This window comes from Neltuma alba, unplaced genomic scaffold (genome assembly GCF_004799145.2).
Source record: "Neltuma alba isolate B1F8T4 unplaced genomic scaffold, ASM479914v2 tig00012014_pilon, whole genome shotgun sequence".
Lineage (NCBI taxonomy): Eukaryota > Viridiplantae > Streptophyta > Magnoliopsida > Fabales > Fabaceae > Neltuma > Neltuma alba.
The window spans coordinates 1,083,723-1,109,360 of record NW_021636585.1 but is presented as its reverse complement, the minus strand read 5'-3'; the positions used below and the strand labels follow the sequence as shown (position 1 = coordinate 1,109,360).

The window sequence follows — 25,638 nt, the reverse complement described above, 5'->3', positions numbered from 1 at the left end:
TTACCTAATTAGTTAATAGGTACGGGTACGAGTTTAGTAAAAATTAGAAAAAGAAAAAGAACAAATTCCGCCGTATCAATGAACCGGTTCATTTTGGCCAAAAAAAAAAAGAAGAGAACCGGTTCATAGAAGATTCGAAGTTTTTGCTGAACCGGTCGGTGTCCACGTTAAAGCTACCGGTTTTTCAGTTTTCCTGCGCTGCCACCTGCTATCACCACCGCAGACAAAATGCCGCCGAAGAAGAACAAGCAGAAGCAGAAAGCCAACTCAGCTTCGTCGTCGAAAGCAAAGTCACAGTCCTCCTCATCCGGCCCGAGGCTGCAGATTTCGGCCGAGAACGAGAATCGCCTCCGCCGTCTCTTGCTCAACTCAGGCCGGTCCGCGCCATCTCTTCCTGCGACGGACGATGCTCTTACCAAGGCTCAAAAGGCGAAGAAGCTTAAAGCTCTTTACGAAAAGCTCTCCTGTGAAGGTTTCAGTAATGATCAGATTGAGCTTGCTCTTTCCACTCTTAAGGTATCTATGTCTGGGCATCGTTGGCTACTCGGCGAAAGAAACGTGGAGTACGAACCATTGGTCCTTCTGACTATGGGGAACCTGATTATCGAAACATTTCTGCTTAAAAAACTAATTGAAACTAGAATGGCGTGGTAGTTCATATGTGTGAAATATAGTTGTAGTGCGAGAAACCACACTCCAATTTCTTTCTCATTTTCATTCCTTTATCTTAACTTCACTCGAACACATTTTTTTGAAAGCAAGGACTTATTTGGAGGATTATAACTCAAAGTAAAAGGCTTTTTGCGTTCCATTTCCTGCACTTAGGAAAATGATAGAAGATAGGAATAGATCTGATGCGTATAATGCCAAGTCCAACTTAATCTATTTCTAGTCGCTTGGTTTCGTATGACTTTCAGCTTCCGTTTCTGAGAAACTTAAAAAAGTGGAGTTTTCCCATTTCAACCATTCCTCTTTTCTTCTTTTCTTGCTTGGGTCCCCTATGTTTTGCCGTAGTAACAAGTGTGTTATTGTTTCAATTTTATCTTTTTCATATACCTTGCCACAATATTTTCAACTATTGATCGTGCCATTTCTTTATTGATATTTCAAGTTTGTATTCTGTTTTACTGTTCTCTGCAGGAGGGTGCTACATTCGAGTCCGCGCTTGATTGGCTATGCTTGAATTTGCCCGGGAATGAGCTTCCATTGAAGTTTTCTTCTGGAACCTCGCTGCATTCTAATGAAGGTATATCTTTACTTCCCTTAACGATATTATTTCTGTAAGATTATTTTAGGTTTGTTTGTAGTAATAAATTGTTAGGTTTTTGGCATTTTGGATACTGAATTTCTTATCCTCAATGCCTTGATAGGAGGTTCTGTTGGCGTTATATTAAATCAACGGGATGATGGGATTCCTTCGGTGGATGAATCTATTACAACTAAGGAAGAAAGTCCAGAATTTTCTGTCATAGTCAAGAAACAGTGGGATGATGATACTTTAGATTCTCGCCAGCCATCTCAAGCGGATTGGATCAGGCAATATGTAGAGCAACAGGAAGAGGTAAGTTCAAACACTGGCACCAAGTACGTCTCTACAAGGGGCCTGAAAGCATCAAGCTACTTGTAAAACTGGAAATATGATTAACGAGATAACTTTTATCACAATGTTGCAGACTCTAAGGATTCTCTCCACTTCGCAATTTTCTGGTGCTTGAGTGTATTTTATGTTGTCTTTTGGCGTGAACCTAGCCATAAATGTTATTCTAGAGATTAATTTCATGTTTGTTTTAAGATCAGAAATGTGTACTTTGTCTGTCATCAGCAAACATTAGATATGAAGCTGAGAAAGAATTCCACTGACCTATAATAGTACCAGACTTCAGGTCAGACGGGGGAAATGTGCCCAAATGGGTTTTGCTAGGCCTTGGATTGGTTGGCCTTTTCTGAGATAGAAATTGCTGGTGCTTATTAGGTTTCCTCAGGAATTTGTAATTGCCTGATTAAAACATGTTTGCGATGTGCAAGATAGAGCAATCGGAGCCCATCCTTTGGTGCCTTAGTGCCAGTATTGGTCTTTTGGGTTTTGGCCTACCCTGTTAAAGAGAGAGTCAAAGAGCGAGATAGCTTAGAAACATGACTTTTGAATAAAAAAGACACGTATATAGATGCATGCTGCAGTTCTAGGTCTTGTGTCTGATTTGAATGACTTAGACGCCCTTGAGACTGTCTTGAGAACTTCATGTTTCCATATCCTATAACAATAACAATTCTTTATCTCCCAGTTTTGATCCTTTTTCATTTTCAAGCGCTAGATTGCATCATGTACGGCCTTTTGCTAAAACCTGGGGCGACTTGTATATTGTCTTCCATGAAAGGTTCAATCGTAGAAACTTTTGGCCATCTTTTTCCGGTCCCATTCTAGGCTTTTAGCCAATGACGCCACTAACCATTACCAATTGCACACTGACAAGGAGATTTATGATCGTTTTTTTTTTTGCTAAAAATGAAGACTTGAAAGCTAAAATAGTTCATAGATCCACCCCCAGGTCTTGTTAAAGAAACCAAATGGCCTATGCCAAATCTACCAAGCCACCTCATGATGTTGACAAAGATGGTTATTTATCTCTGAACTCCTCAAACACATCACTCACATATCTGGTGATAAAGCCTATTAAGCCTGCCGGCCTTATTATCCAATTTACAGTTCTCCTTTTTTCTTGATAAGTTACTAGTTTGATTTTATTATTTGCAGGACGAACATAACACTTGGGAAGATGACATTCTTGAGGAGAGAACTGCCAAGAAGGAGGTATTTTCTTTCCTGTTGGTATCTTGTATGGTTTCTTGGAGAATATTAATCGTTATTTCACTGTAGCTTATAAGTTTAAAGGTAGCATTCGGTTTTGATTTCCTTTTCATGGTTCCCCCCTCCCTGTTGAGTTTTTAACATGCTTAAAAGTACACATGTTGAATTATTCTTCTCTTGTTCTATAATTCTTCCTTTATAGAAAGGCACTTTTTTGGTTAGCTATCTTACTCATATTTGTAGTTGTTTTTATTTTACCTTTTGTGTTACTTATTTGCTGTCCATTATTTATACAATAAGAAGTTTAAAGTTTTATGTATTCTGTTCAATGAAGCATTTGGTAATTTGTTGAATTGATACAGCTTCCTAGTTTAGGTGACCTGACTGTTGGATATGGCTTTTTTTCGTTTTTTAATTTTAATTTTTTTTAACTCATTATAAGAACTTTGGATTTATTATGATGAAGGTTACTTATGTTTAGTTTTAGTGATCTCTTTTGCATTTAAGCGGGGAAAGAACTATTTGTCAGAAAGTTAACATCTTTGTTTTGCTTGGTCTTTGTTAATTATGTTGTGATAATATAACAGTTGAGTATGAGCTGTTTTCAGAAAGTTAATGCTTTTGTTCTGTCTGGTCTCTGTTAATTTAATAGTGATCGCTTAATGTTGTTCAGATAGCTTGAATGAGTCTAATTTACCCTTGTCTTTTATGATAGGCCTGTGAGCCTCGATCTTATGATGTTATTGCCAAAGAGTACCTTTCTGCAAGGTTGGAAGCCACAAAAGCCAAGGAAAATAGGGATAAGAAAAGTCAGGAGCTGGCAGGCAATATTATCCGGAAACTGAAACAAGAATTGGCTGCTTTAGGTTAAGTTTAACTTCATTTTCAATTTCAAAATTTTGTAGCCTTTAACTCATCTCATATGCTTTTACTGTACTCTGAGCAGGGTTATCAGATGAAGCTTTAGCTGCACAGCATGAGCTGGAAATAGCTTTTAGATCCACATCTGAGGAAAGATCTTCAGGTCCTGGGCCTGCTGATTGCACTAAAGAAGAAACTCCATGTGAACCAGAAGGTTATCCAACTGTTATTTTGTCATCTGATGAGATAATAGCTGACAAAAGTGATGCAAAGCAACATAATGTGAAGGAAAATCCTTCTAATTCTGATATTTCGGGTGCACAAGTTGTTAGAAAGGATTCTGCTGAAGAAGAAGCAGATGATGTTGAACTAGGTGGTTTCTTTTTGGAGGATGCCCCATCTAATGAAATGTTGCCTTCTGATATTTTGGAAATACAGAAAAAAGAAAAAATTAAAAAATTATGCGAGAAGAAGAATTTGGAGAAGTTAGATGGCATTTGGAAAATGGTAAGTTCATAGGCTACAGTCAATGGCACTGGATGAGTGATTTTTGATGATAGTCAAGCATCTGAATTACTTTTAATCATTTTACCTTGTTAGGCTTGGAAATCATACTAATGGTCTTGTGGGAAGGGGCAGTTTTGAGGAAACCATATACCTTGTTGAAACAGGAATCAATGACACGAGGGCAGTGATATTTTAATTGATGGACGTACACATTTTGTTGGGCAACTTGCATGTATTCTTTCTCTTTAATTTTTGCAAAATAATGAATGCTATTAATATCCTATTTGAATTTAGGACCCTTGCGTTCTGTCATTTGTTTTTGAGCAATATTTTCTTGGGCAACTTGTTCCTTTTTTTATCTATATACCTCTCTTTATGTCATAATCTGATAGTATTTTTCTTCTCTTATCATATTTTAATTAACCGTAGGGGGACCCTCCCAAAATTCCCAAAGCTGTTCTTCATCAACTATGTCAGAAATCAGGGTGGGAAGCTCCAAAATTCAATAAAGTTCCTGGCAGAGGAAAGAATTTCTCCTATGCTATTAGCATATTGCGCAAAGCGAGTGGGAGGGGGAAGAACCGAAAAGCTGGGGGGCTGGTCACACTTCAGCTTCCCGATGGAGATGAAACTTCTGAATCTGCCGAGGTTGGTTCTTATTCCTCTCATTTTCATGTTTCTTCTCAAGCTTTTTTGATAATCTATAAGGAATGAAAAGATTGTTGAGAATAAACGATATGCTAGGTACCTCTTATGTATTATTCTCTTTTCTTGAATAAATTTTTTTCCCCTAAAAAGATAAAATAATTTGCTTAATATTTTTTGTGGTACTTGAGTCGCACATTAAGATATTTTTGTTATGCATGCCTAAAAAGGTTAAATAGTTTGCTTCATATTTTTTCTATTCACAAATCTTAGAAGGCTTAGGGCAACAGAGATCAAGCTTAAGATCATTTGGGTGATTAATTGGGTTTAAATGCTTTGCGGATGGGTAATTCTGTAAGACTATATATCATTGAATGTGTCACCTCACCTTAGAGGAGATTAATATTTCTGAGGCCACTCCCCAGGCCCTGATGGATCCTAATTTTAGCTAGTATCAGTAATTGTGCATATTTCACATCCTAACCTTTGACTTGTTGGCCAAAAAGAAAAATCCGTACCTTTGACTGAGTGGTTTAAAGTAATATTTGCCTGTATTTGAGGGGTGCTTTCTTTTTGCATAAGTGGAAAAAATAATTAATTGATTTTCCTGTTACCTCTCTTTGTGGACTGTTTCTGAAGAATTCTCTAGCTCTTAGAACTTCTTTGCAAGGTTCTATTTGCACCCAATTTATTCATGTTATTATTTCCCTATTATGTGGAACAATTCTTATTTTCTCTCCATTTATGCACTTGTTAGCTTTATTTGATTGTAGGACGCACAGAATAAAGTGGCAGCATATGCGTTGTTCCAGCTGTTTCCTGATATCCCTGTTCACCTCCCAATTACAGAGCCGTATGCTTCACTTGTCATGCAGTGGTTGAAAGGTTGTTTTCCTTGGTTATCGTTTTCATCTTTTGATTGAATCTTAGTCATAAAATTTGCATCAATAAACTTCAAGGAGATGAATTCGGAACGACAATAAAATTTTTACTTCTATCATTTTTTTTCCTGAGGATGTCTATGTAAATCTTTTAAACCATTTTTATTACGATGTTGTTTGTTTTTATGGTAGATATAGTGCCATTTTGTTCAAAGTTGATTCTTACTGCAATAATTTAAAACTTTCAGGAGACTCATCATCAAGGATTGAAGAAAGGGAGGAAGATCGTCGGTCTGGTTTCGTTGATTCACTTTTGAATGTGGATGGTTATAGTGAGACTGCATCTGTTGATGATATATATCATAAGGGTCCAGAAAATTTTGATATACTTGTCAAAAATAAAAACACAATTCCTGCCAGTGTTGAAGCAAAAGCTCAGAGTAAGTTTCCACTTTTTATTCAGAGTGCTTTCAATTCAATATTCAATAATTTTTCAAAAGGAAGGAAGCACATTTTGGATTTAAATATGGGCGCTAGTTGTGTAGCATTGTTCCATTTTGAGACATTCTGGGTTCCTCCAAGTAGCCTATTTATTTCTGCATCAGTAGTAAGGGGGACAAATCAAAATTCACACATTTTTGTAAATGGTGAAAGCCAGTGCTCAGATGATAATGCCAATCTTTTTGTAGATGGTCACCTTAAATCAAAGATAGGAGTTAGTTGGAGTCACCTGGAGTTCCTTGGGAGCTTCCTCCCCGTTAAAGGTCTCTCATACATTTGTTGCCAAATTTTTTGCAGTAGACTATGCATGACCATCATCTAAACTTTGTTTAAACCAATGCTATGGCAGGCTTATCCCAACAGACTACTGATACCGAAAAAGACTGTGTGCTAACTTAGTAGTTCTTTCTCCTTTGAATGAAGCAAAACTGACCAAATCATGTCAAAATCCCTTATGTTCTCAAATTTGTTGGGTTAAAAACTCTATCTGCAAAGGCATCTGTATTTTTTTTCCTGTGTTTTGGCCAATAAGGCCACCTTTGATAGCACTCTGAACCAAACAACTTGATAGTATTGTACACTGCCTAGCCCCTTGACCAAGCTGTTCCCCGGAACAATTTAAACTCTACCTACTCCTATCTTCCTGAGGAATTAAAATTTGGTGACAATTTGTATAGAGCTTCTGAATAACTCTCTCGTGGGATCCACATCCATGAAAAGAAGGGCCTTTGCAAACTCACTATTCATGTTAGCACATAGTGGGTGGCAATTCAATGACGATATAGCTGATAAAAAGCTCAAATGATGAAGTTTGTGGGATATAACTTATGTATTGCACTGATGGGTAACAAAATATACCTCTCCCCTCTTGTTATCACAACTTTAGCATTGCTTTATGCAGGAAAAACCTATGGTGTGGACAAGCAGAGTTCTGATTTGAGGCGGGCACAATATGATAAAATGAGAACCCAGAGATACCAGGTCTGCATATATCCTATCTTAGTGTTTTTTTTTTTTTAATGGTTGTCTCTATGCCAAAAAAATAGTCATTTGGGTTTGTGATTGTTATTTTATAGTTTATGAAGTGTATTTTCTTCCATTGAACATGAACTTTTATATGAATGTTTAGAGTAATGACTCTGCTTTCATCACCTCACACGAATTCTTTTCATGGTTTCATGTTTTTGTCATGCATACTCAAATTATGCTTTTTTCTTCTGGAATATTTATTAAGAGAAATTTTTTTCTCTAGAGTGTTTGTTGCATTAAAATAACTAGAAATAAGTGCAGTTTTCTCCAGAATTTGAAACTACTTGCATAGGGTATAAAACTTCTTTGTTGGAGTGTATATGCCCTCTTATTATTTTTAGGCTGTCTTAAAGCAAAATGCTATTGATATTCGAATGTCAGTTGTTTCCTTAGTTAAGACTCAATGTAAGTTCCTGAAAAGAGAATGCACGATATAGGGCACAACACAACATAGACAAGATGACATCACTTCAGATCATATGGCCACAACTTGATATTGACATGCTTGTTAAAATGTTTTACAAATACAAGAATGTGTACGTGCAAACATTGAATTATGAATAAGCTTATTAACACTATCAATATGGTTTATATGGAGCGTGCTGATGAAGAGCAATGATAGTGAAATTTACCTTTTTAATTCAGCAATGCTGTAGTTAGGTGTTATGAGGGTCATGCTGGGTGTTTATGTCTGCTATGATTTGCACAGGGTTCTGGCTCTGTTATTGGTATGTTCATGCTTTGCATATGAGAAAATGGTTTTACCATGGTTAACGTGGGAAGAATTTTCATCATGCCATGACGTTATAACAGTTATTAACAGAGCTAGATGATAACAATTTTTGGTCCATTGATATCATTTAGTTTGCTGCTTTGACTTCGCTGACTTCATATTCTGGAAAGTTCTGTCAGGAAGGTTGGAATATGTGGATTTGATTTATGACCATTGCTTCCCTTTTGCTTTCGAATTCCAAAATTTTTAATATAATTGACTGTTTCTTCTTTGACATTTTTTTTTAAAACTTCTTTGCTACTGGTCACATTTTCACATATTTTCTGCTCCAGGACATGTTGAAAAGTAGAGGTGCACTTCCTATTGCTGCGCTAAAGGGTGACATAATACAATTGCTGAAGGAAAATGATGTCCTTGTTGTTTGTGGAGAAACGGGCTCTGGAAAGACAACTCAGGTGATAATCCAATTTTCATTTGTGTCAAGTCTTCTTGCTTTCCTGACATAACATTTTTCTTTCTTTTCAAATTTCTTTAACCTGATTGGTATTTATGTAGGTTCCACAATTTTTATTGGATGACATGATTGAATCGGGATGTGGTGGATACTGTAATATTGTCTGCACACAGCCAAGAAGAATTGCGGTGGGTAAAAAGGCTTTTTCTTGCCATTTGATAGATGTCATATTTATTGCAGTTGTTCAGCGGTATATTGGATGGCTTTTTCCTAGAAGGCCACCACATTGCAAGTCTCTTTATCTTCCTTCTATAATATATATTTGATGAGCTAGCTGTTTGCAGTTTTGAAATGTGGGATTTTTTTTTTTTGGGGGGGGGATCATAAGAGAAAATATGTGAATCATTGACATAATCCCCTAATTCATGTCTATTTGACAAGGAATTATCTCTTTTAATTCATGAAGTAAGCCTGGGAAGATATATCTTGAAGAAACAACTTTGTGATTAAAATGCTATGCGGAGGTTAAAATCTGTGTTTAATTTGCAGAAGGGACGTTTCCCATGCTGGATTCTCAATTTTTCTTTTTTGCTTTTCCAAAGACTGAAGAGCATCCATTACATCTCTGCATTTTTTGATTGTTGTCTGTAACTTCAGCGATTAGATTTTTGTTCAGTTCATGCTATGTCATGATATTTAGGATTGTGTGATGTTATTTTAACATTTCATCCGGATGCTGACAAGAGTTTCCAAAAATTTCATTTCATTTCATTTCATATGTCAAAACAATTTTATACTTTTGCTGTTGAGAAATACAAATGATTTGTATTTTGTGCGTTATGTTTCAGGCTATTTCTGTTGCTGAAAGGGTTTCGGCTGAGAGGTGTGAACCATCACCAGGTTCACATGGTTCCTTGGTTGGTTATCAAGTCCGTCTGGACAGTGCCAGGTGTTTATTTGTGTATTTATTTGAATTTAAGATTTGCAGTATTGAACTGACAGAGCACGAGGCGGTTTTCTGAATTGAATTCTTCTATTAAGCTGGTTGATCTCTTTTCAAGTAGTGAATTCAGACTCAGATTTTTGGCATGATGTATCAGCTTTAATTATTTTGCTCAGAGAGCATTTATACTTGTTATGCAATGGGGAGAAATTGTGTTGATGGATCTGGGGAAGATTAATGAAATGGATTAGAATCCAATATCCAGTAAAGTGTTCCTTTAATGGAGATTTATTCTGGAAAAAAGTATTTTGAAAAGGGATTCTAATTATATTATTGTATATTTTCATTTATTTATGTTGATAATTTCCTTGTAGTCTGTTCTTTCATTGTAAATATTAACTGATCATTTTCATGTTAGGAATGAAAAAACAAAGCTTCTGTTTTGTACAACGGGCATCCTTCTGAGAAGATTGATGGTATTTCATTCTAGTGAATCATGGATATTTTTTGAGTCTGTTATTCAACCTGGTGCACACATCCTGATCTCAAATGAGAAAGATATTTCTGCTGTGCAACATTAATAGAAAATACTGGCATTTTTTTATATTGTAATATTTGGTTTTTCTCCTAATGATAACGACATGAATTATAAAATATCAAGTTCTTTAGATGCAATCTTTTTATTCCCCATTCATTTCTAGTTTTGGCATACGTTCTAACATGTATTTCACTCAGCAAAAGCATGTCGGAACCCTCAAATTATAGGAACATTCTTTATTTCTTTTTCCTCTAATTTGGGGTTAAATTTCTATCATTATTCAACGAAAATACTGGTTCCCTAACATTGTTTTTGTCATTCTTAAATTTCAGGGGGATAACAGCTTGACTGGCATCACTCATGTCATAGTTGACGAAGTGCATGAGAGGTCTCTGTTGGTGAGTTGTAATTAAATTATAGTATAATGGTTTGCAAGTATAAAACATTATGTGTTGATCTTATGCTGAAAAAAATAAGCGATGGTTGATTAATACTTGAGGTTGTTTGTATTATTCTACCGGACATATAGTTGTCTATATGATAACACTGAATTTCATGCACAAGAGTTTAGGTTACCTTTAGATGATTAATTAATAAGGCATATATTTATTTAGTTTATGGGTTCTTGCTGATTCTGATGATGACACATTAACTATCTTTTTCATTGATTAATTTACTATAGGAAGAAGAAATTTAACCCTCTTTAATAGGGATGCCAGTGCTCTAGCTAGTAATATGTTGGTTCATCTCTTGATCAAACTTTAATATGTTTTCTTCCTCAGGGGTGATTTCGTTTTAGCCATTATTATATGGACATGCTGAGTTTTTTATGAGTTTAAAGAAATTGGAGAATGATCTCTGAGAGTCCTAGAAGCTGTATTGGAGGGACTGAAATACTAATGCCTCTAATAAGGCCTGTGAAGGATATGTAAAATTATGTTCCTTAATATTTGCCTTGGTTTGGAATTCTACAATCCGTAATGCTTAGAAATAAGCATTGGGTAATGCTCAAATCATTACTGGTTCTAATTCGTTGTTTCAGAGAATTTCAAGACTTTGGAAATGTTAGGCATTATTATGTTGTGAAAATTACTTTCTTTGGCTTGAGTGTGAGTTATAAAATTTCTAATCGTTTGGAATTTTGTGGAAGATTAGAGGTTGTGTCTGCTTTTGAATTTTTCTTTCTGTGGTGACTTTTGTCTATTCTATGAATTGCAAGATGTTGGGTACCCATAAAAATGGTAAATATAGATTTATTGAGCTTTTTACTTTTGACTATGGCCTTTGCCTGATGCTTAATGCGGGCATGTGTGTTGCCTCTAGGGTCTATTTTCCTTTCAAATAAGGAAGCTGTTTATGTGGATCATTATGATTAATAAACTAATATAGTGAGGAACTAATGGTGTTAATTAACAGAATCTGTAATTAAATAAAAGATTATAACCTGGAGGATTTTTACATAGTTGATATCATATTTGTTATTTACCGTTTAATAATTTAATTGGACAGGGTGATTTTCTTCTTATTGTTTTAAAAAATCTGATTGAGAAGCAGTCCACTGACAGCTCCACAAGACTGAAGGTCATTCTAATGTATGTATCCGAGTAATTTAATTCTATTGTTGTTGAAATATTAGTGTAACATACATATTTTAATTTATTGATATTTTCTTCTGCTGTGATTTGTATTGATTTTAACGATCAGGTCTGCAACAGTTGATTCAAGTTTATTTTCAAAATACTTCGGTAATTGCCCCGTAGTCACTGCAGAAGGCAGAACTCATCCTGTGACAACTTCCTTTCTTGAAGATATATATGATCAGATCAATTATCGGCTTGCTTCTGATTCTCCAGCTTCTTTAGCATATGAAGCCTATCCCAAAGAGAAGGTAATATTGAATTGTGTCGTAGGTTATTGTTATTGTTCTCTGATTTTGAGATTTATTCAAAATTAAGTTGAAGTTTGATTTCCATATTTACTATCCCTGTGGTTGTTGGCATTACTGTGGTCTAAATTTGCACTGTTGTATTGCGTTTGAAAATATAGTGGAATTTGAGAGAAAGAAGAATGACAACTTTTCACATTAAATACTTGAATTTGGATATTTTCTGATCACCCTTTCCTGAAATAATGATTTGTTGCAATCTTGAAGTTCCAGAGAGGTCCTGTGACAAATAGCAGGGGGAAGAAGAATTTAGTCTTATCTGCATGGGGTGATGATTCTCTGCTTTCTGAACAACAAATTAATCCGTGTTTTATTTCATCTAATTATGAATCATACAGTGAACAAACCCAACAGAATTTGGTAAGTCCCTTGCAAGATGTGAATATTCACTCTGCCTTGTGTTGTGGCTGTAACTTAACCATTTAAAGTCTTTTTCTTCAGAAAAGATTGAACGAAGATGTCATTGATTATGACCTTCTTGAAGATCTGATATGCTACATTGATGAAACTTGTGATGAGGGTGCCATACTTGTATTTTTGCCTGTAAGAGCATTCTGGTATCCTTTGAGCTGGTATAATTACCTGCATAATTTTCTCAGTGCAATGACTTGTACCTTTTCCATTATAATTTAATCTACCAGGGAGTGTCTGAAATAAACCTGTTACACGACAAGTTGGCAGCTTCATACCGGTTTGGGGGGCAGTCCTCTGATTGGGTTATTCCTCTACATTCGCTGGTTTCACCAACTGAACAGAAAAGGGTATTTTTACGACCTCCAGGAAATATACGCAAAGTAAGTTTGATCCTGCTATTTTTATTCTTGCATGGTGCATTAAGTCACTAATCTAATCCTTTGACTACTAAAACAGAACTACATTCTGTCCTTAATATAAGAGCTAGTTGACTAAGTTGAATAGGTTAAGGAAATTAGTTAAGTTTAGTTAGTTGTAATAAATATGTATTGTCTTTCCTAAAATATCTTTACTAATTAAATGTATTAGCTAGAACTACTATTATTGTAAGGACTACTTTAGAAAAAAATGGATAAATATGAGAGACAAAGTGGATTTGGGTCTTATATTTAGGACCAGAATAAAATTCAAATGAACTCTTATATTAAGGACCAGAAGTAGTAGTAATTTCCCTTTTTGGAGTAAAAGGACATTTTCAGCTGGGCTGAGTTTATGCTATGTTGATACTATTACAATGATAATTTATTTTAGAAACTTATATTTTTCTACTGAGCATGGGAATCTGACGTTTATGTATCTAATTTTTTCTCTTATGCTTGGGTCTGATTCTATCCCTATTTCATTTGGTCCCACTTGAAGTGAACCCTAAATAGTAGGAAGCGGGATGAGTTATGGGGTGTTATCATATGTTTTGCTTTATCATCTAATTATTTATTTTTACCAAAAATAGAAAACTTACAATCTCTCTTCGCCTAGGTTGTTATAGCCACAAATATTGCAGAGACTAGCATAACGATAGATGACGTGATATATGTAATAGATTGCGGAAAGCATAAGGAGAATCGGTACAATCCGCAGAAGGTATGTATTCTTCCTCAAATTTGAATGAATTATTGAAGCATAAGGAGAACTACTATTTGTCCGCATCTTGCTATCTACTATTGGCAAAATTGTCTTTAAGAGCTTATATTTGTTTCTACATATAAGAGATAGAATTGTGTATATGGCTTTTGACAGAGCCCAAGCAAAATACTAGATATCCAACACTGTTTTTTTTTTTTTTTAAACCATCAAAATATTCTTCTTCTCGATGGAAAGAAAGTTACAATGCATGAAAACTCACGCAGAGGATACAAAAGGAAATTGCTCTCAGTACGTTCAAACTCACTAACACACTTGTTGGCGGAACATTTCAAATAACATTCCAGCGTTTATTTTCTTTTATTTGTCAGATTTATTCTCTTGTAGCCATTTTTTTCTTTGTAAATCTTTCCGTTTAATAGCCTTATTTTTTGGGATTGAACAGTGAGAATGTCACTATCTTTTCCTATAATTCGATGTGTTGTTTCCCCTGTAAATACGATGCATGATATTCTTCCTAAGGTGTCCAACGCTAAAATACACTAAAATAAAAAGAGAAAATGATGAAGAAAGATGATCTTCCTCCAACCCCAACCTATCATTCGAGAGGCTAGAATCAGAACTCTCCTCTCCGCTCTCAATACCCAAAAGACAGCACTTGCTTCTCTCTGGACAAAATGGAGGATTTGAAGACCCCAAAAGTTACAAAAGACTGAACATACCCCCAGGCAAACTCTAACACATCACTAGGCCATCGATTACTTCTCCTTACAGCAGGGATCCGAACCAACAGCAATGTTAGCTTTCTAAGCTATTACCTTCCTTGATATCCTTCTTTAAGTCTTGGTGAAATCTTGAGCTCTATCAGCTTTTCATTTGGTACTCTGTGCGCTGAGTCTTTTTCCCCTAGGGGAATCACTTTCTGATGTGCAAAGACATTGGACAGATCTTTTGTACTGCTGAGTTTTGGAGGGCTTTTGTCAAATTCATTTTTCTTTTCATATGTCTCTCTTTTGTACCTGATTAGGAAGATGTCTTATATTTTGCCTTTCTTGTAGTCTGTTAACGTTCTCCCTAATTTTATTTCTTTGCAAAAAGATTAACAATTACTGTGCTTCTGGGGCTCTTTCTGTGGCTTATTTGACTGTCTATTACTCAATGGTATGAATTTAAGATGAGTTGCAGCATAGGAGACAATCGATACCACTAATGAATGCAGTAGTAATTTAAAAGAAGGGGGAAAAACACAGAAAAGGTTTTCTGATCATGCGTTGTCTAGATCCACTCATAATTTTATGAGTTGTTTATGTTGCACATTGTTTTGGGTGAAAAGAATATAATTTGTTTCTGCTCTCCCTTTTTGTAATTGGTTCTTGGGTTTGATTGTATCATTTTTCTGATCGATTTAGAAATTGTCAAGCATGGTTGAAGATTGGATATCTCAAGCAAATGCAAGGCAACGCCGGGGTAGAGCTGGACGTGTAAGACCTGGAATTTGCTTTTGTCTGTACACTCGTCACAGATTCGAAAGGCTTATGCGTTCTTATCAGGTATTCTTTTGGAAAAGAAATCCCTTGGATACCTAAGTTTGTGTGTATGATCTTCATTGTCTGAATATTTTTTATGTCATTATTTTCCTCCTGTTAAGGTACCGGAGATGCTTCGGATGCCATTAGTGGAATTGTGTTTACAGGTCAAATTATTGTCTCTTGGCTATATCAAGCCATGTTTGTCAAAGGTAGACAACCATATTTTTTAAAATTTAAGATGTTCTCATCCATCATCAGATTTTCATGTAATTTTGTTAAACATTTTTTTTGCATTATCAGGCTTTAGAACCTCCTAAGGTTGAAGCAGTAAATTCAGCTATATCTCTGTTGTATGAGGTACTCTCTACTCTCATGTTATGGGTTGCTTTCGATTTTATTGAACCATACGTTTAACTTTATTTAATTGTTAGAAACTATAGGCCTGTTCTAATCCCCACTTGATAAATGCTGCTGATTGTTAAGTGGGAATGTAATTTGAAAGCCATGCAGTTGTGATCTAGGACCCACTAGGTGATCTGTCGTAGCACCCTCAACAATAAGGACATGATCTAGAACTGGCTAGAAACAAGAAACAATGACCAAATATAGGACCCCAAGAGAACTTGTCTCTTGTAACCCTAGCTTCAAGACTGCACAAAGAGAAGTCACCTCCTTGATAAGTCAATGTATTCCAAAGAGCACATGGGTGCAAGCCAATGCTCATAAGTAGAGAGAATTCTCAAAATTTTATTTCTTAGGATCTCCTAAACATTACGTGGTAGTAGGCCTATAAATAGGCAAAGGTAGAATAATCTAGAATTCCTAACTTTAATTACTTAATCCTAAGAAGTCAAAGAATGATGCCATTATTACATAAGATAAAAGGAAATAACTTAAACTTCCCGACAAAGCATCCTACACTCAAAATAGGAAAGTAAACTTGATCTTCAACAAAAAGTCATTGATCAAATAGGCCTTATTCAAAGAAGCAAAATAATAAATAAAATCTACTCCTGATTAATGACTAAATATGACACCATTTTCGACTATTCATGAAGCTACGTAACTCTGACCCTTCAACATGCCAATTTTCATTCCCTGGGCCTCAAGTTTCTTCAATAGATCTTGAATTTGGGCTTCCTACCTTGGAATGGATCTATGAAACAATTAGCTCCTTGTGTTGGGCCACTTGGACATCACATTGGGATCTATCATGAACATCATGTTCACAACCTCATGCATTTGGACTTGAATGAGGAAGACTAAGGCCCCATTTGTTTCTTCCATTTGCATGTAAGTGCCTTGGGCCTTTAATGCATTGAACTACACTCCAATTAGCCTCTTTTAAGCTCTCTAATCTCCTACTTGCTATTGGGCTCTCCGATGCTAAGTCCTTCACTTGAGTTGGGTCGTGTTAAGTCCTCCACTGGCCTTCTGGGTTTCATATGGAGCTGGAAAATTTTCTTAATTATGATTGTAATTGTTGGAGACATGTTAAAATTGTTGTTGGGGCTTCTTCTAACAACTTAGGGTTCTGGGAATATTGCTACTTGGCAAAATGTTATTAAGAATACAATTTACAGTTTTATATGTGAAGAGGAATGGCTTCAATTTGCATGACCATATTTTTGTTCCTTACAGTTTGGGACAGAATTGTTGATGTGGTGGTTGTCCTGTCATCTGTCTTTGTTGGTTTTTCTCTGGAGAGCTTTCTTGTACAAGTACCTTTTATTTCTTGTGAAATTTTGTTGGGGTCTAGAGGTCTTGGTAGTTCTAGGTGAACACTGGGTTTGTCATAACACTGGAGCAACTCCTCATGATATGCTTTAAAGGTCTTGGTAAGAATTAGGTAACTAACCCAACGGGGTAGAATTCGCACCAATGTGCAGTTCTTACAATCATGTTTATTTGGCGAGAGATGATCAAATGGTCAATGGTGCCTCTGTCATTCACATGTTATGAAATTGGTTTGTGCTTATGGCCTCACTTTGGTGTGGGGCCCATGTGTTTCAGGGAACCCCCTATAACTGATATGAACGTAATTGATCACCTTCATTATAAATGTTTTTAGTCTTTTTGGCTTCATTTCTTTTGTTTTTTTTTTCTTGTTTGTTTTGTGCTCAAGAATATCTTGGCCTACCCCTAGTTTTTTTCTCTTTTTTCCTCTGATAATATTTCTTCCATCTAAATATCTTCAGTATTCTTTTCTGTAATTGGAATCAAAATCTTGTAGGTTGGCGCTCTTGAAGGAGATGAAGAGTTGACGCCTCTTGGGCATCACTTGGCAAAACTTCCCGTTGATGTATTAATTGGAAAGGTATGCTGTAAATCATTTGGCTGAATCTTCTATTTTCACTGTTGAAGTCGTTAGTTTTCAGGTTTTTTTTTTTTTTTTGTGGCTTTCTATCTTGCGCTTGTTTCATAATGTTTATCTTTTTCTGGAATTGGTTTTTCCCTAAATGTGGGAACCAAACCTATGCTTATTCATTTTTCCATTAGATGTTAACCATATATATTCACTTGTGTTTTTTCTCAAGTTTTTTCAGCAGCCAACTAGGTCTTTGTCACCTTCATCGAGTTTTCAAGTCTTAACTACATGAGTACTGTGGCGTTTCTGTTTCTTTAATATAGTCTGAATTGATATCGGTGGGGCATATGGTACCCTATTGTCTTCATCTAGGCAATAAGTATCCTAGCTGCTCCATCTAAGAACGAGTTACTCTTGGATCCTCTAAGTGGCTTTCTTGTTTTGAAAACTGAATGTCTCTGCATTAATAGAATTGCTACACATCAGCTTAGCTGATTCCTTTGATATTTTTCAATTGCACATCTTTCTTTTTTCCCTGAAAATCATCTTACGTTGTTGAATTTTCTTACATTTACAAAATCTTCATTACCAACTTGATGATTTAATGACCTTCAATTTCAAGTGATTCATGCTTTTGAAATTTTTTTCATTCAATCTTTTGTCATATTTCTTGTAGTTTGGGTTTGTTGCTTATTTATTTTTTGAAGTTATGACTAAGTAGTCCGGTCAAAATGAGGTGTTGTACTCAGCCTTGTGCTTCCTTCTGTAAATAAATGCTAGCAACATAGACCCCCCCCCCCCCCCAAAAAAAAAGAGATGTTTTGTATTGCTTTAGAATAGGGCGTGGTTTACCGAGTAGTGGGCTATTCACGTAATGATCCATTGTTTTTGTAAATGCAGATGATGCTGTATGGTGCAATATTTGGTTGCTTGTCACCAATTCTTTCAATTTCAGCATTTTTAAGCTACAAATCTCCATTCATATATCCAAAGGATGAGGTATTCTGGATCTCTAATTTTACACTTCACTTTGATAAATGGCTTGACTTTGTGCTAAATCCTATGTTGATCTTCAGAAGCAAAATGTTGAAAGAGCGAAGTTAATGTTGTTGAATGAGAAACTAGATGGGCCAGGTGACTCAAATGATGTTGACCGGCAATCTGATCACTTACTAATGATGACAGCGTATAAAAGATGGGAGAGGATTTTTACTGAGGTCAGGCTGTAATTGGATTTTTTTTTTTTATTTAAACCTGCTTTGGAAAAAAATCATTATATTGTTAACTTGGATTATAATCTTGTCATCACACATATTATGTTTTGCTCGTTTGTTTACATCAGTTATATACCCGTATTTGCGTCTAATAGCAACTCCAGCTACAGACACTAAACTACAATAAACATAGATGACAAAAATGATGCCAAGAGTGAAGATATGACCAATAGAGGACAGTAATAAGATGGGGAGGGCAAGAGGATCACATATCCTTTACTACACAGACAGCACGCACACAATAAAACACAATACCCTTCAAAACACGACTGAGAACAGGTTTGCCAAACTTTCAAGAGGTTGGCTCTTTCCACCAAGACATGACTGAAACTTTTCCTCTCCCTTCATCCTTTTCATCTCTTCTCTTTGTACATTCCACATACCTTTTTTCTTTTTACTGCTCCCTCCGACCCTTCATCATTGCTCCCCTCTTTTTCTCCTCTAATTTCTGGCTTATCTGATTTTTGATCTCTATGCTTTCCTCTGGACTTGTAGACATAGTCCCCCATTTTTTGCTCCTTGGCCGCTCCCCTATCTCTCCTTTTGTGTTTTTGTGGCAGCAGCAGGTTGGGTATCACATCCTTGCTCATTAACACCAGACTTGCCTGGTAGATGCGCTAAAACGTGTAAAAATCCATATGCGTGCTTCTATAGAATTTAGCTCCCCCCCCCCCCCTATTTTACAGTTTTTTTTTTTTTTAAATTGAGAACTTGGTCCTAATCAACATTGTGACTTGCAATTCTTGTAGAAAGGAGTTAAGGCCGCCCAACAATTCTGCAATTCATATTTTTTGAGCAGCTCTGTGATGTATACGATAAGGTGCTCTTTCTTTTTGTTAGCATATTATATAACAAGCTAAAGGGCTTTTTCTTCAGCTGTCTTGTGGTTTTCTATATTCATTATGATAGGGCAGTGGCTTTTTTGAATCTGTGGTGTATTTTTTTCCCCCTCTCTTGCGATTATCTTGTCTATATCCAAAAGGGCAGTACGACTCCATAAACTACATCTCCTGTGTGTGAGTGAGAAGGCTATTAATATGATTATTTTTTAGCAATATATCATTTTCAAAGTACCTCCATTGCAATGACCCAAAGTGAAGGGTGTTAGTGTTTTTGTGTGATTATGGTGTTTTGAAGCCTACTGACATTGATTCTTTCAGTAGTAGCATGTGTTGATTAGCCCATACCTATTGATCACGCATATGCATATGCTTCTAGCACGCCATAAAAATGGAATCTGCATCACTATTTCTTACTATCGTATTGCTATATTAATTTAGATCTGAGAAGGAACTAATATGCATGTGTAAAAATTCAAAAATATGCTAATTCCATATTTGTTTGTGAACCATCTTTGTTTAAAACCGGTGCATGTGCTTGTATGTTAGGGAGATGAGGATACAGTTTGGAACTTTGCTGGCAGACATTGGGCTCATCAATCTTCCTAAAAATTATAAGGTGGTCCTGCTTTCTCTAACTAGACATAGGACTACTATTGACTGTCGAGTTCATTTTGTTTAAGATCTTAACATGAAGTCACACTGAAGATTTGAATGGTTAGATTTGTAAGCTTGATTGATATCAGTTCATGCGATAAACATGCAATTTCAGCACCTTACAAACTGAAAACTTGTGCATAGCAAATGGCTTTTCTTCCTTTCTATTTTTCCAGCAGTTACCAGCTTTAAGTTTCTTGTCTCCCATGATTATTAATTGCGGGGTGACTTAAGAAGTTAAAATCACATGAGAAACTTCTCTATCTGCAACTTGCCTCTAATCTATAATCTGATCTGCTCCAGATGGATGGAAAGAAGAAAGGGAATCTTGACAACTACCTTTCTGATGCGTCACAACCATTTAATATATACGCAAATCATTCATCAGTTGTGAAGGTAAGGCTGGCAGAGATTTTGATTAAGATAATTAGGCAGTAACTATCTTTTGTTCATAGTTGTTTCTAGCTAATGCTCTATTACATTTGCTTTCTCTTCATTTTCCTATATCTGGTCCACTATGATTGTTTATTCACTTTATTTAGAAGGCACCTGGTTTCTATTCTGCTGAAGTCATGCTGAATTCATTCCTTCATTTTATCAAGATGCGGTTTGCTTGATGATCTCATTCGCTATGTTGGAACTATGGCTTACAAATAATATTTTTTGCAGCATATCATTTGAAATAGTATTCTATATGTTATTTTGTTATTTGAAGGTTTCTGAGGTTACTCTTGCAGGCAATTCTATGTGCTGGCTTATACCCCAATGTAGCAGCTAGTGAACAAGGCATTGTTGCATCTGTTCTGAGCAGCCTTAGGCAGTCTTCTAGCTCAGCAAGCATCAATCGCGCAGTCTGGTATGATGGAAGAAGAGAAGTTCACATCCACCCTTCTTCTATCAACAGCAGCTCAAAAGCATTCCAGTACCCTTTCCTTGTCTTCCTTGAAAAGGTTTGTGAACAATCCTCCTGTTGAAGTAGTTGTACGATTTGAAAGATTGAAGGACAGAAGGAAAAATAGGGCTTCTGGATATTATTAATCCTTGAATCAATAAAAGTTCAAATAAGCCTTTAAATAGACAAACCATAAGCTAACAGGATAAACCTAACTCCTATCCAATCCTAATATCTCAATTTTATTCTTCTGAGATAAAATATGATAAGATATTAATATAGGATATAATTTCCATATCTAGTCCTAGGATATAATAAATAGTAATACCAATAGCATTAGTAAATGATAAATATGAAAACCTAATAATAACTAATTAACCCTAAATTAGCCCATCTCAACATATATCAAGCCACCCCTCTTAGCATAAATACTTCCTGTCCTAAAAGTTTGGAACAAGATGACCACAATGCTCTGGAGTTTCCATTTCTTATCATATCAAGCTTAACATTGTGCAAGAGGGCATCCAAATTCCGTTGATTTCTTTGACACAACATGTACTCATCATTTTATTTTGTTTTGACATAATTCTAATTTTAGTATTTAAAGTGTTCTGGGTATATAATAATACTTCCATGGAGTTATCATTCACATGATTATACATGTTATTGTAAAATTCATTTCTGCAATTCAATTTGTTTGAGATTTCAGTCTAACAAATGAAATTGCCAGGTTGAAACGAACAGAGTATTTCTGCGAGACACTTCAATCATTTCTCCTTACTCTATTTTGCTCTTTGGGGGCTCAATTAATGTTCAGCATCAGGTACGCTTTCTGATACTTCAGATTTTTTGGCAGCTGAGGAAGGGGTGCTATAATACCTAGTCTTAAAAGATTATGGCCAGGTTATTTATGACTTGTGAGGGACCGGGAGAGTCTTTAGACATATTGAGGAGATCTCCATTGGACTTTGTTTATTGGATTTGCAAGTGATACCACCTCTTGACTCAAAACCTTGTGGAATTAGGCCTAAAAGTCATTTCTGTTGGTATATTGAAATGTTGTTGATTTAGTGTACAAGTCTGGATAGTTGGGATTTATTCTTATTTGTCATTAATAAGTCTGGATTTCTGAAACTAAGACGTATTGCTTGACAGCCTTTTGCAACTTACATCAGTTAGGAAGGAGAATTTTGAGGAATAGATTGAAGTGTTTTAAGAGAAGTCTCTTCCTTAGATTGATTAATGATTCTCGTTTCAGAATTTGAAAGTGATCTTCCTTTAAATCTTGCATCTTGTAGACTGGACTGGTCATCATCGATGGATGGTTGAGATTAACTGCTCCTGCCCAAATAGCTGTCTTGTTTAAGGAGCTACGTTTGACTCTACATTCCATTCTGAAAGAGCTCATTAGAAAACCAGAGGTGCCATTTGTTGCTTCTATTCCACAGCAAATCCTGATGCTTTTGGTTGTTTCACCTTGAACGTCTTTTCATTTCTAGATATGCATCTTACTATTTTAAGATACTTGGTATTAATATGACGTGAGGACTCAACATCTATTTGACACGTGTATCATATTTGGTGGTTATAATGAATCCAAGTCTACAACAATAATCATGCTTACCTTGCATTCAAATCATCACTAAAATTGTTGCGACTGAATTATTTCTTTGTAGATTCCATTATGGAATTGCGCACCTACGCTTTAGTTGAAAGTTTTCTTCCTTTTTGATCTTTACATTGAAGAAAATTTTCCTGAAAGGTTATAAATGTCCACACGTTTTCATGATGTCTGTCAAATCCAATATGCGAACAGATTCTGTGACTGCGAGAATAAGTCACAAAAATGACGTCTGATTTTGTAGTTATGCTAAAATATGCGATCACTATTGCTAATGCTGAGGTTGTCTTCTGCTTTCAGATTGAGATTGTTCTGAATAATGAGATCATCAAGTCTATCATCAATCTTCTGTTAGAAGAAGGTGGCGTCCCTAAATAATTTTGCATCACCTCGGGAGCAAAGTGATTTCTCAAATTTTAATTTTTCACCTCACATAGGATGAAGAAAGGGCCGATCCTTCATATTATAATCTATTGGTGATTCTGTTCGTGTAAAGGAGACATTCTTTCTTCTCCCTGGGAAGTCTGTCCGTCTTCACTTGAGAGGTTAGGTACATCCTGTAGTTGAAACAGATCCTCTGAAATGGCTTAACTAGAGAGAGGAGGCAGGGAGATGGATACTCTTAATGGGGGAATCCACAAGCCAAAGGTAGGCCCCACCTCTTCTCTTTACTCTCCAAACTTGAAAGTAATTTGAACTTCAAAGGTCTAGTTCTTGGCCGCACACATCTATTTCCTAACAGGGTGATCATGCTCTTGGCCCGGAGATCAGGTGGCTCTGCTGTGTGGGGGGAATATTATCTTCGCCTCTGATTTACAATAGCAGTGATATATTTATGTAAATTATAGAAGCTGTTCTTACATCTAAGTGTATGGCCATTGTACTGTTTCTCTTATTCTTACCGGGAGGGAGAGAAGAAAGCAGCCTGTTTTTTAGTCGCTGCAAAGCTGAAGATGCGATGTATAAATTATAAAACAAATTTATCTAATATATTAAAATGGCAATCGCCCTTTAGCCCTTTTTTTTTTTGGTGTGAAAATTTTTTATAAATTGCCAAAAGAGCTCAGATTTATGCGATATGTTTAAATAAAAACTACCAGCAATGCATGGCGTGCGAAAATCCCCCCCCCCCAAAGAAAAAAGAAAAATTTCCTTTGTCATAATTTTTTTTAAAAAAGGAAAGATTTCCTTTGTCTTTCCTTATGAATTTTTTTGGTTAAAGTGCATCTAATATCCTAAAATATTTTTTCAGGTACATTTGGCATCCTAAAGTATTTTGTAATATATCTAGCATTCTGAAATATCTTTCTAAGTGCGTTTAGCATCTTAAAATGTTTTTTAATGCATTTAGGACCTTAGAGTATTCTTTTTAGGTACATTCAACATTCTAAGATATTTTTTAGCATATACAGCACCAAGAAAAAAAAATCTTGGGGTGCTGGACGCTTTCGAAAAATATTTCAAAATACTGAATGCATTAGAAAATATTTTAGGGTGTTAGAAGCACATGAAAAAATTCTTTAAGGTATTGGATATATCTTAACGTTTTTTTATTTATTTTCATGAATAGTGCATTGTTTGTAAGGCCAGAAATATGGGCTGGGGTTTGTGGACCAGCATGCCAACTCGTCATAAAGAAGCGGGTTATGGTTGGTGTTTTGCCAACCCGTCACACCGCATAACCCATGGCCACGAGTTGGCAGGTTGGCCCGCCTAACTTGTCACTTTTTTTAAAAAAATTTTTTACATAAATAATATGTTGTTAAGTTTGAAAATTTTCTTCCCTCATTTACATTTCAATTTTCATGTTACATATCTAAACAACAAATATTAAAAAAAAAAAGCACATTATATTTATAACAAAAATTTAACAACTAGAATAAAAAATAAGACAATATTTATTATGGAAAAAAAGTGTTTTAGAAAAATATTGTGAATGAATTGAAAAAAAAAAAGATAGAGGCACTTCTAATTTATTAAGAGATAGTTTTTTTAGTTTTTTTTTATCAAACATGGTATTTGTATGAACAAATTAAAATTTATCAATTGATGAGTTGATGTTAAATGTTAATCATTTAGAATATTTGTAATGTATTGTTTTATATTTGTATTGATTATTTTAAGTGTGGTTAAACATAATTTATATTACTTTCAGTCCTTAATATAAAAACTCATTTGACTTTTATTTTGGTCTTAAATATAAAATATTATTCTCAGTTTACTTTTTCTCTCATATTTATCCTTTTTTTCCTAAGATAATTCTTGTGATAATGGTAGTTCTAGCAACAAACTTGATTAATAACAATATCTTAGGAAAGACAATACCTATTTATTACAAATAACTAATATAATTAATCTTCTTAATCTACTCAAATTAGTCAACTAGTTCTTATATTAAGAATCGAAAGTAGTACTTGTGATTGCTTTAGAAATTTTGGATCACTATTTATTACTTTGAAAAATTGAATAAAAAATAAGATTTAAAAATCGAGAATTTAAAAAACAAAAAAGATGATGGGGTTAGGGTTGGCATTTTTTCAGTTTGTACTCCCACACTGCATAACCGACTGGTTGTGATGGGCTGGCCTGCAATCCACAGATTAGTCCGAAATTCCCACCTAAATAGCAAAGTAGTCCGCTTGTATGATGAAATACTTTACTTTGAATGAAAAGAATCTTCTACATAACACATTAAAAAGTTATTTTGATTAGAAAAATATTTAGATAAAAATGCTTATATCCATTATCTCTAGTAAAGTAATATTAATTAATGAATTAACCTCATCATTGACTCATTTTTTCTTGGGAAAAAAAAGTTGACAAGCAAGAGCTAAGAGATCGAGTGTGCTTATTTGATGATTCTTCAAAAGTTTCAATTGTTGTGAACAGGATCTTTAAATAAAAATAAGCATGCCTTTTAGTAAATATGAGGTAAAAGTCATTTTCTACTCAAGCTAATTAAAGAATGTTTGGTAATAATTTGAGATAAATAACGCTCCCTAATATGTGAATATTTTTGGCTCATTCTTTGTATATGTTTGACAAAAATAAATACTGCCTCTAGTCTAATTATAAGAGCCAGTTGACTATTTGAGGAGATTAATAAAGTAAGTTGAGTTAG

At 35.2% G+C, this 25,638-nt stretch overlaps 1 protein-coding gene across 4 annotated transcripts; it reads left to right on the top strand.

The window, feature by feature from the left end:
- Window positions 1-215: 215 nt before the first annotated feature.
- Window positions 216-23,544, top strand: LOC114721206 (DExH-box ATP-dependent RNA helicase DExH7, chloroplastic). 4 transcript variants are annotated; one of them, XM_028907028.1, is made up of 36 exons: window positions 216-516; window positions 1,141-1,246; window positions 1,371-1,561; window positions 2,753-2,809; window positions 3,522-3,672; window positions 3,753-4,174; window positions 4,604-4,822; window positions 5,593-5,704; window positions 5,949-6,140; window positions 7,103-7,182; window positions 8,296-8,418; window positions 8,519-8,605; window positions 9,266-9,366; window positions 9,779-9,836; window positions 10,231-10,296; window positions 11,408-11,490; window positions 11,603-11,786; window positions 12,057-12,203; window positions 12,285-12,386; window positions 12,485-12,637; window positions 13,293-13,397; window positions 14,807-14,947; window positions 15,046-15,135; window positions 15,227-15,283; window positions 17,160-17,243; window positions 18,135-18,233; window positions 18,311-18,451; window positions 19,258-19,328; window positions 19,897-19,966; window positions 20,308-20,400; window positions 20,742-20,954; window positions 21,627-21,719; window positions 22,195-22,317; window positions 22,818-22,908; window positions 23,013-23,165; window positions 23,260-23,544. In XM_028907028.1, the coding sequence occupies exons 1-34, from the start codon at window positions 229-231 to the stop codon at window positions 22,893-22,895; spliced, it is 4,380 nt and encodes a 1,459-aa protein (XP_028762861.1). In that variant the 5' UTR covers window positions 216-228; the 3' UTR covers window positions 22,896-22,908; window positions 23,013-23,165; window positions 23,260-23,544. The 4 variants fall into 4 exon arrangements, with proteins under 4 accessions (XP_028762861.1, XP_028762862.1, XP_028762860.1 ...); XM_028907029.1 differs by having other exon boundaries at window positions 12,051-12,203; window positions 12,518-12,637; XM_028907027.1 differs by having other exon boundaries at window positions 12,051-12,203; window positions 23,016-23,165.
- Window positions 23,545-25,638: the final 2,094 nt, after the last annotated feature.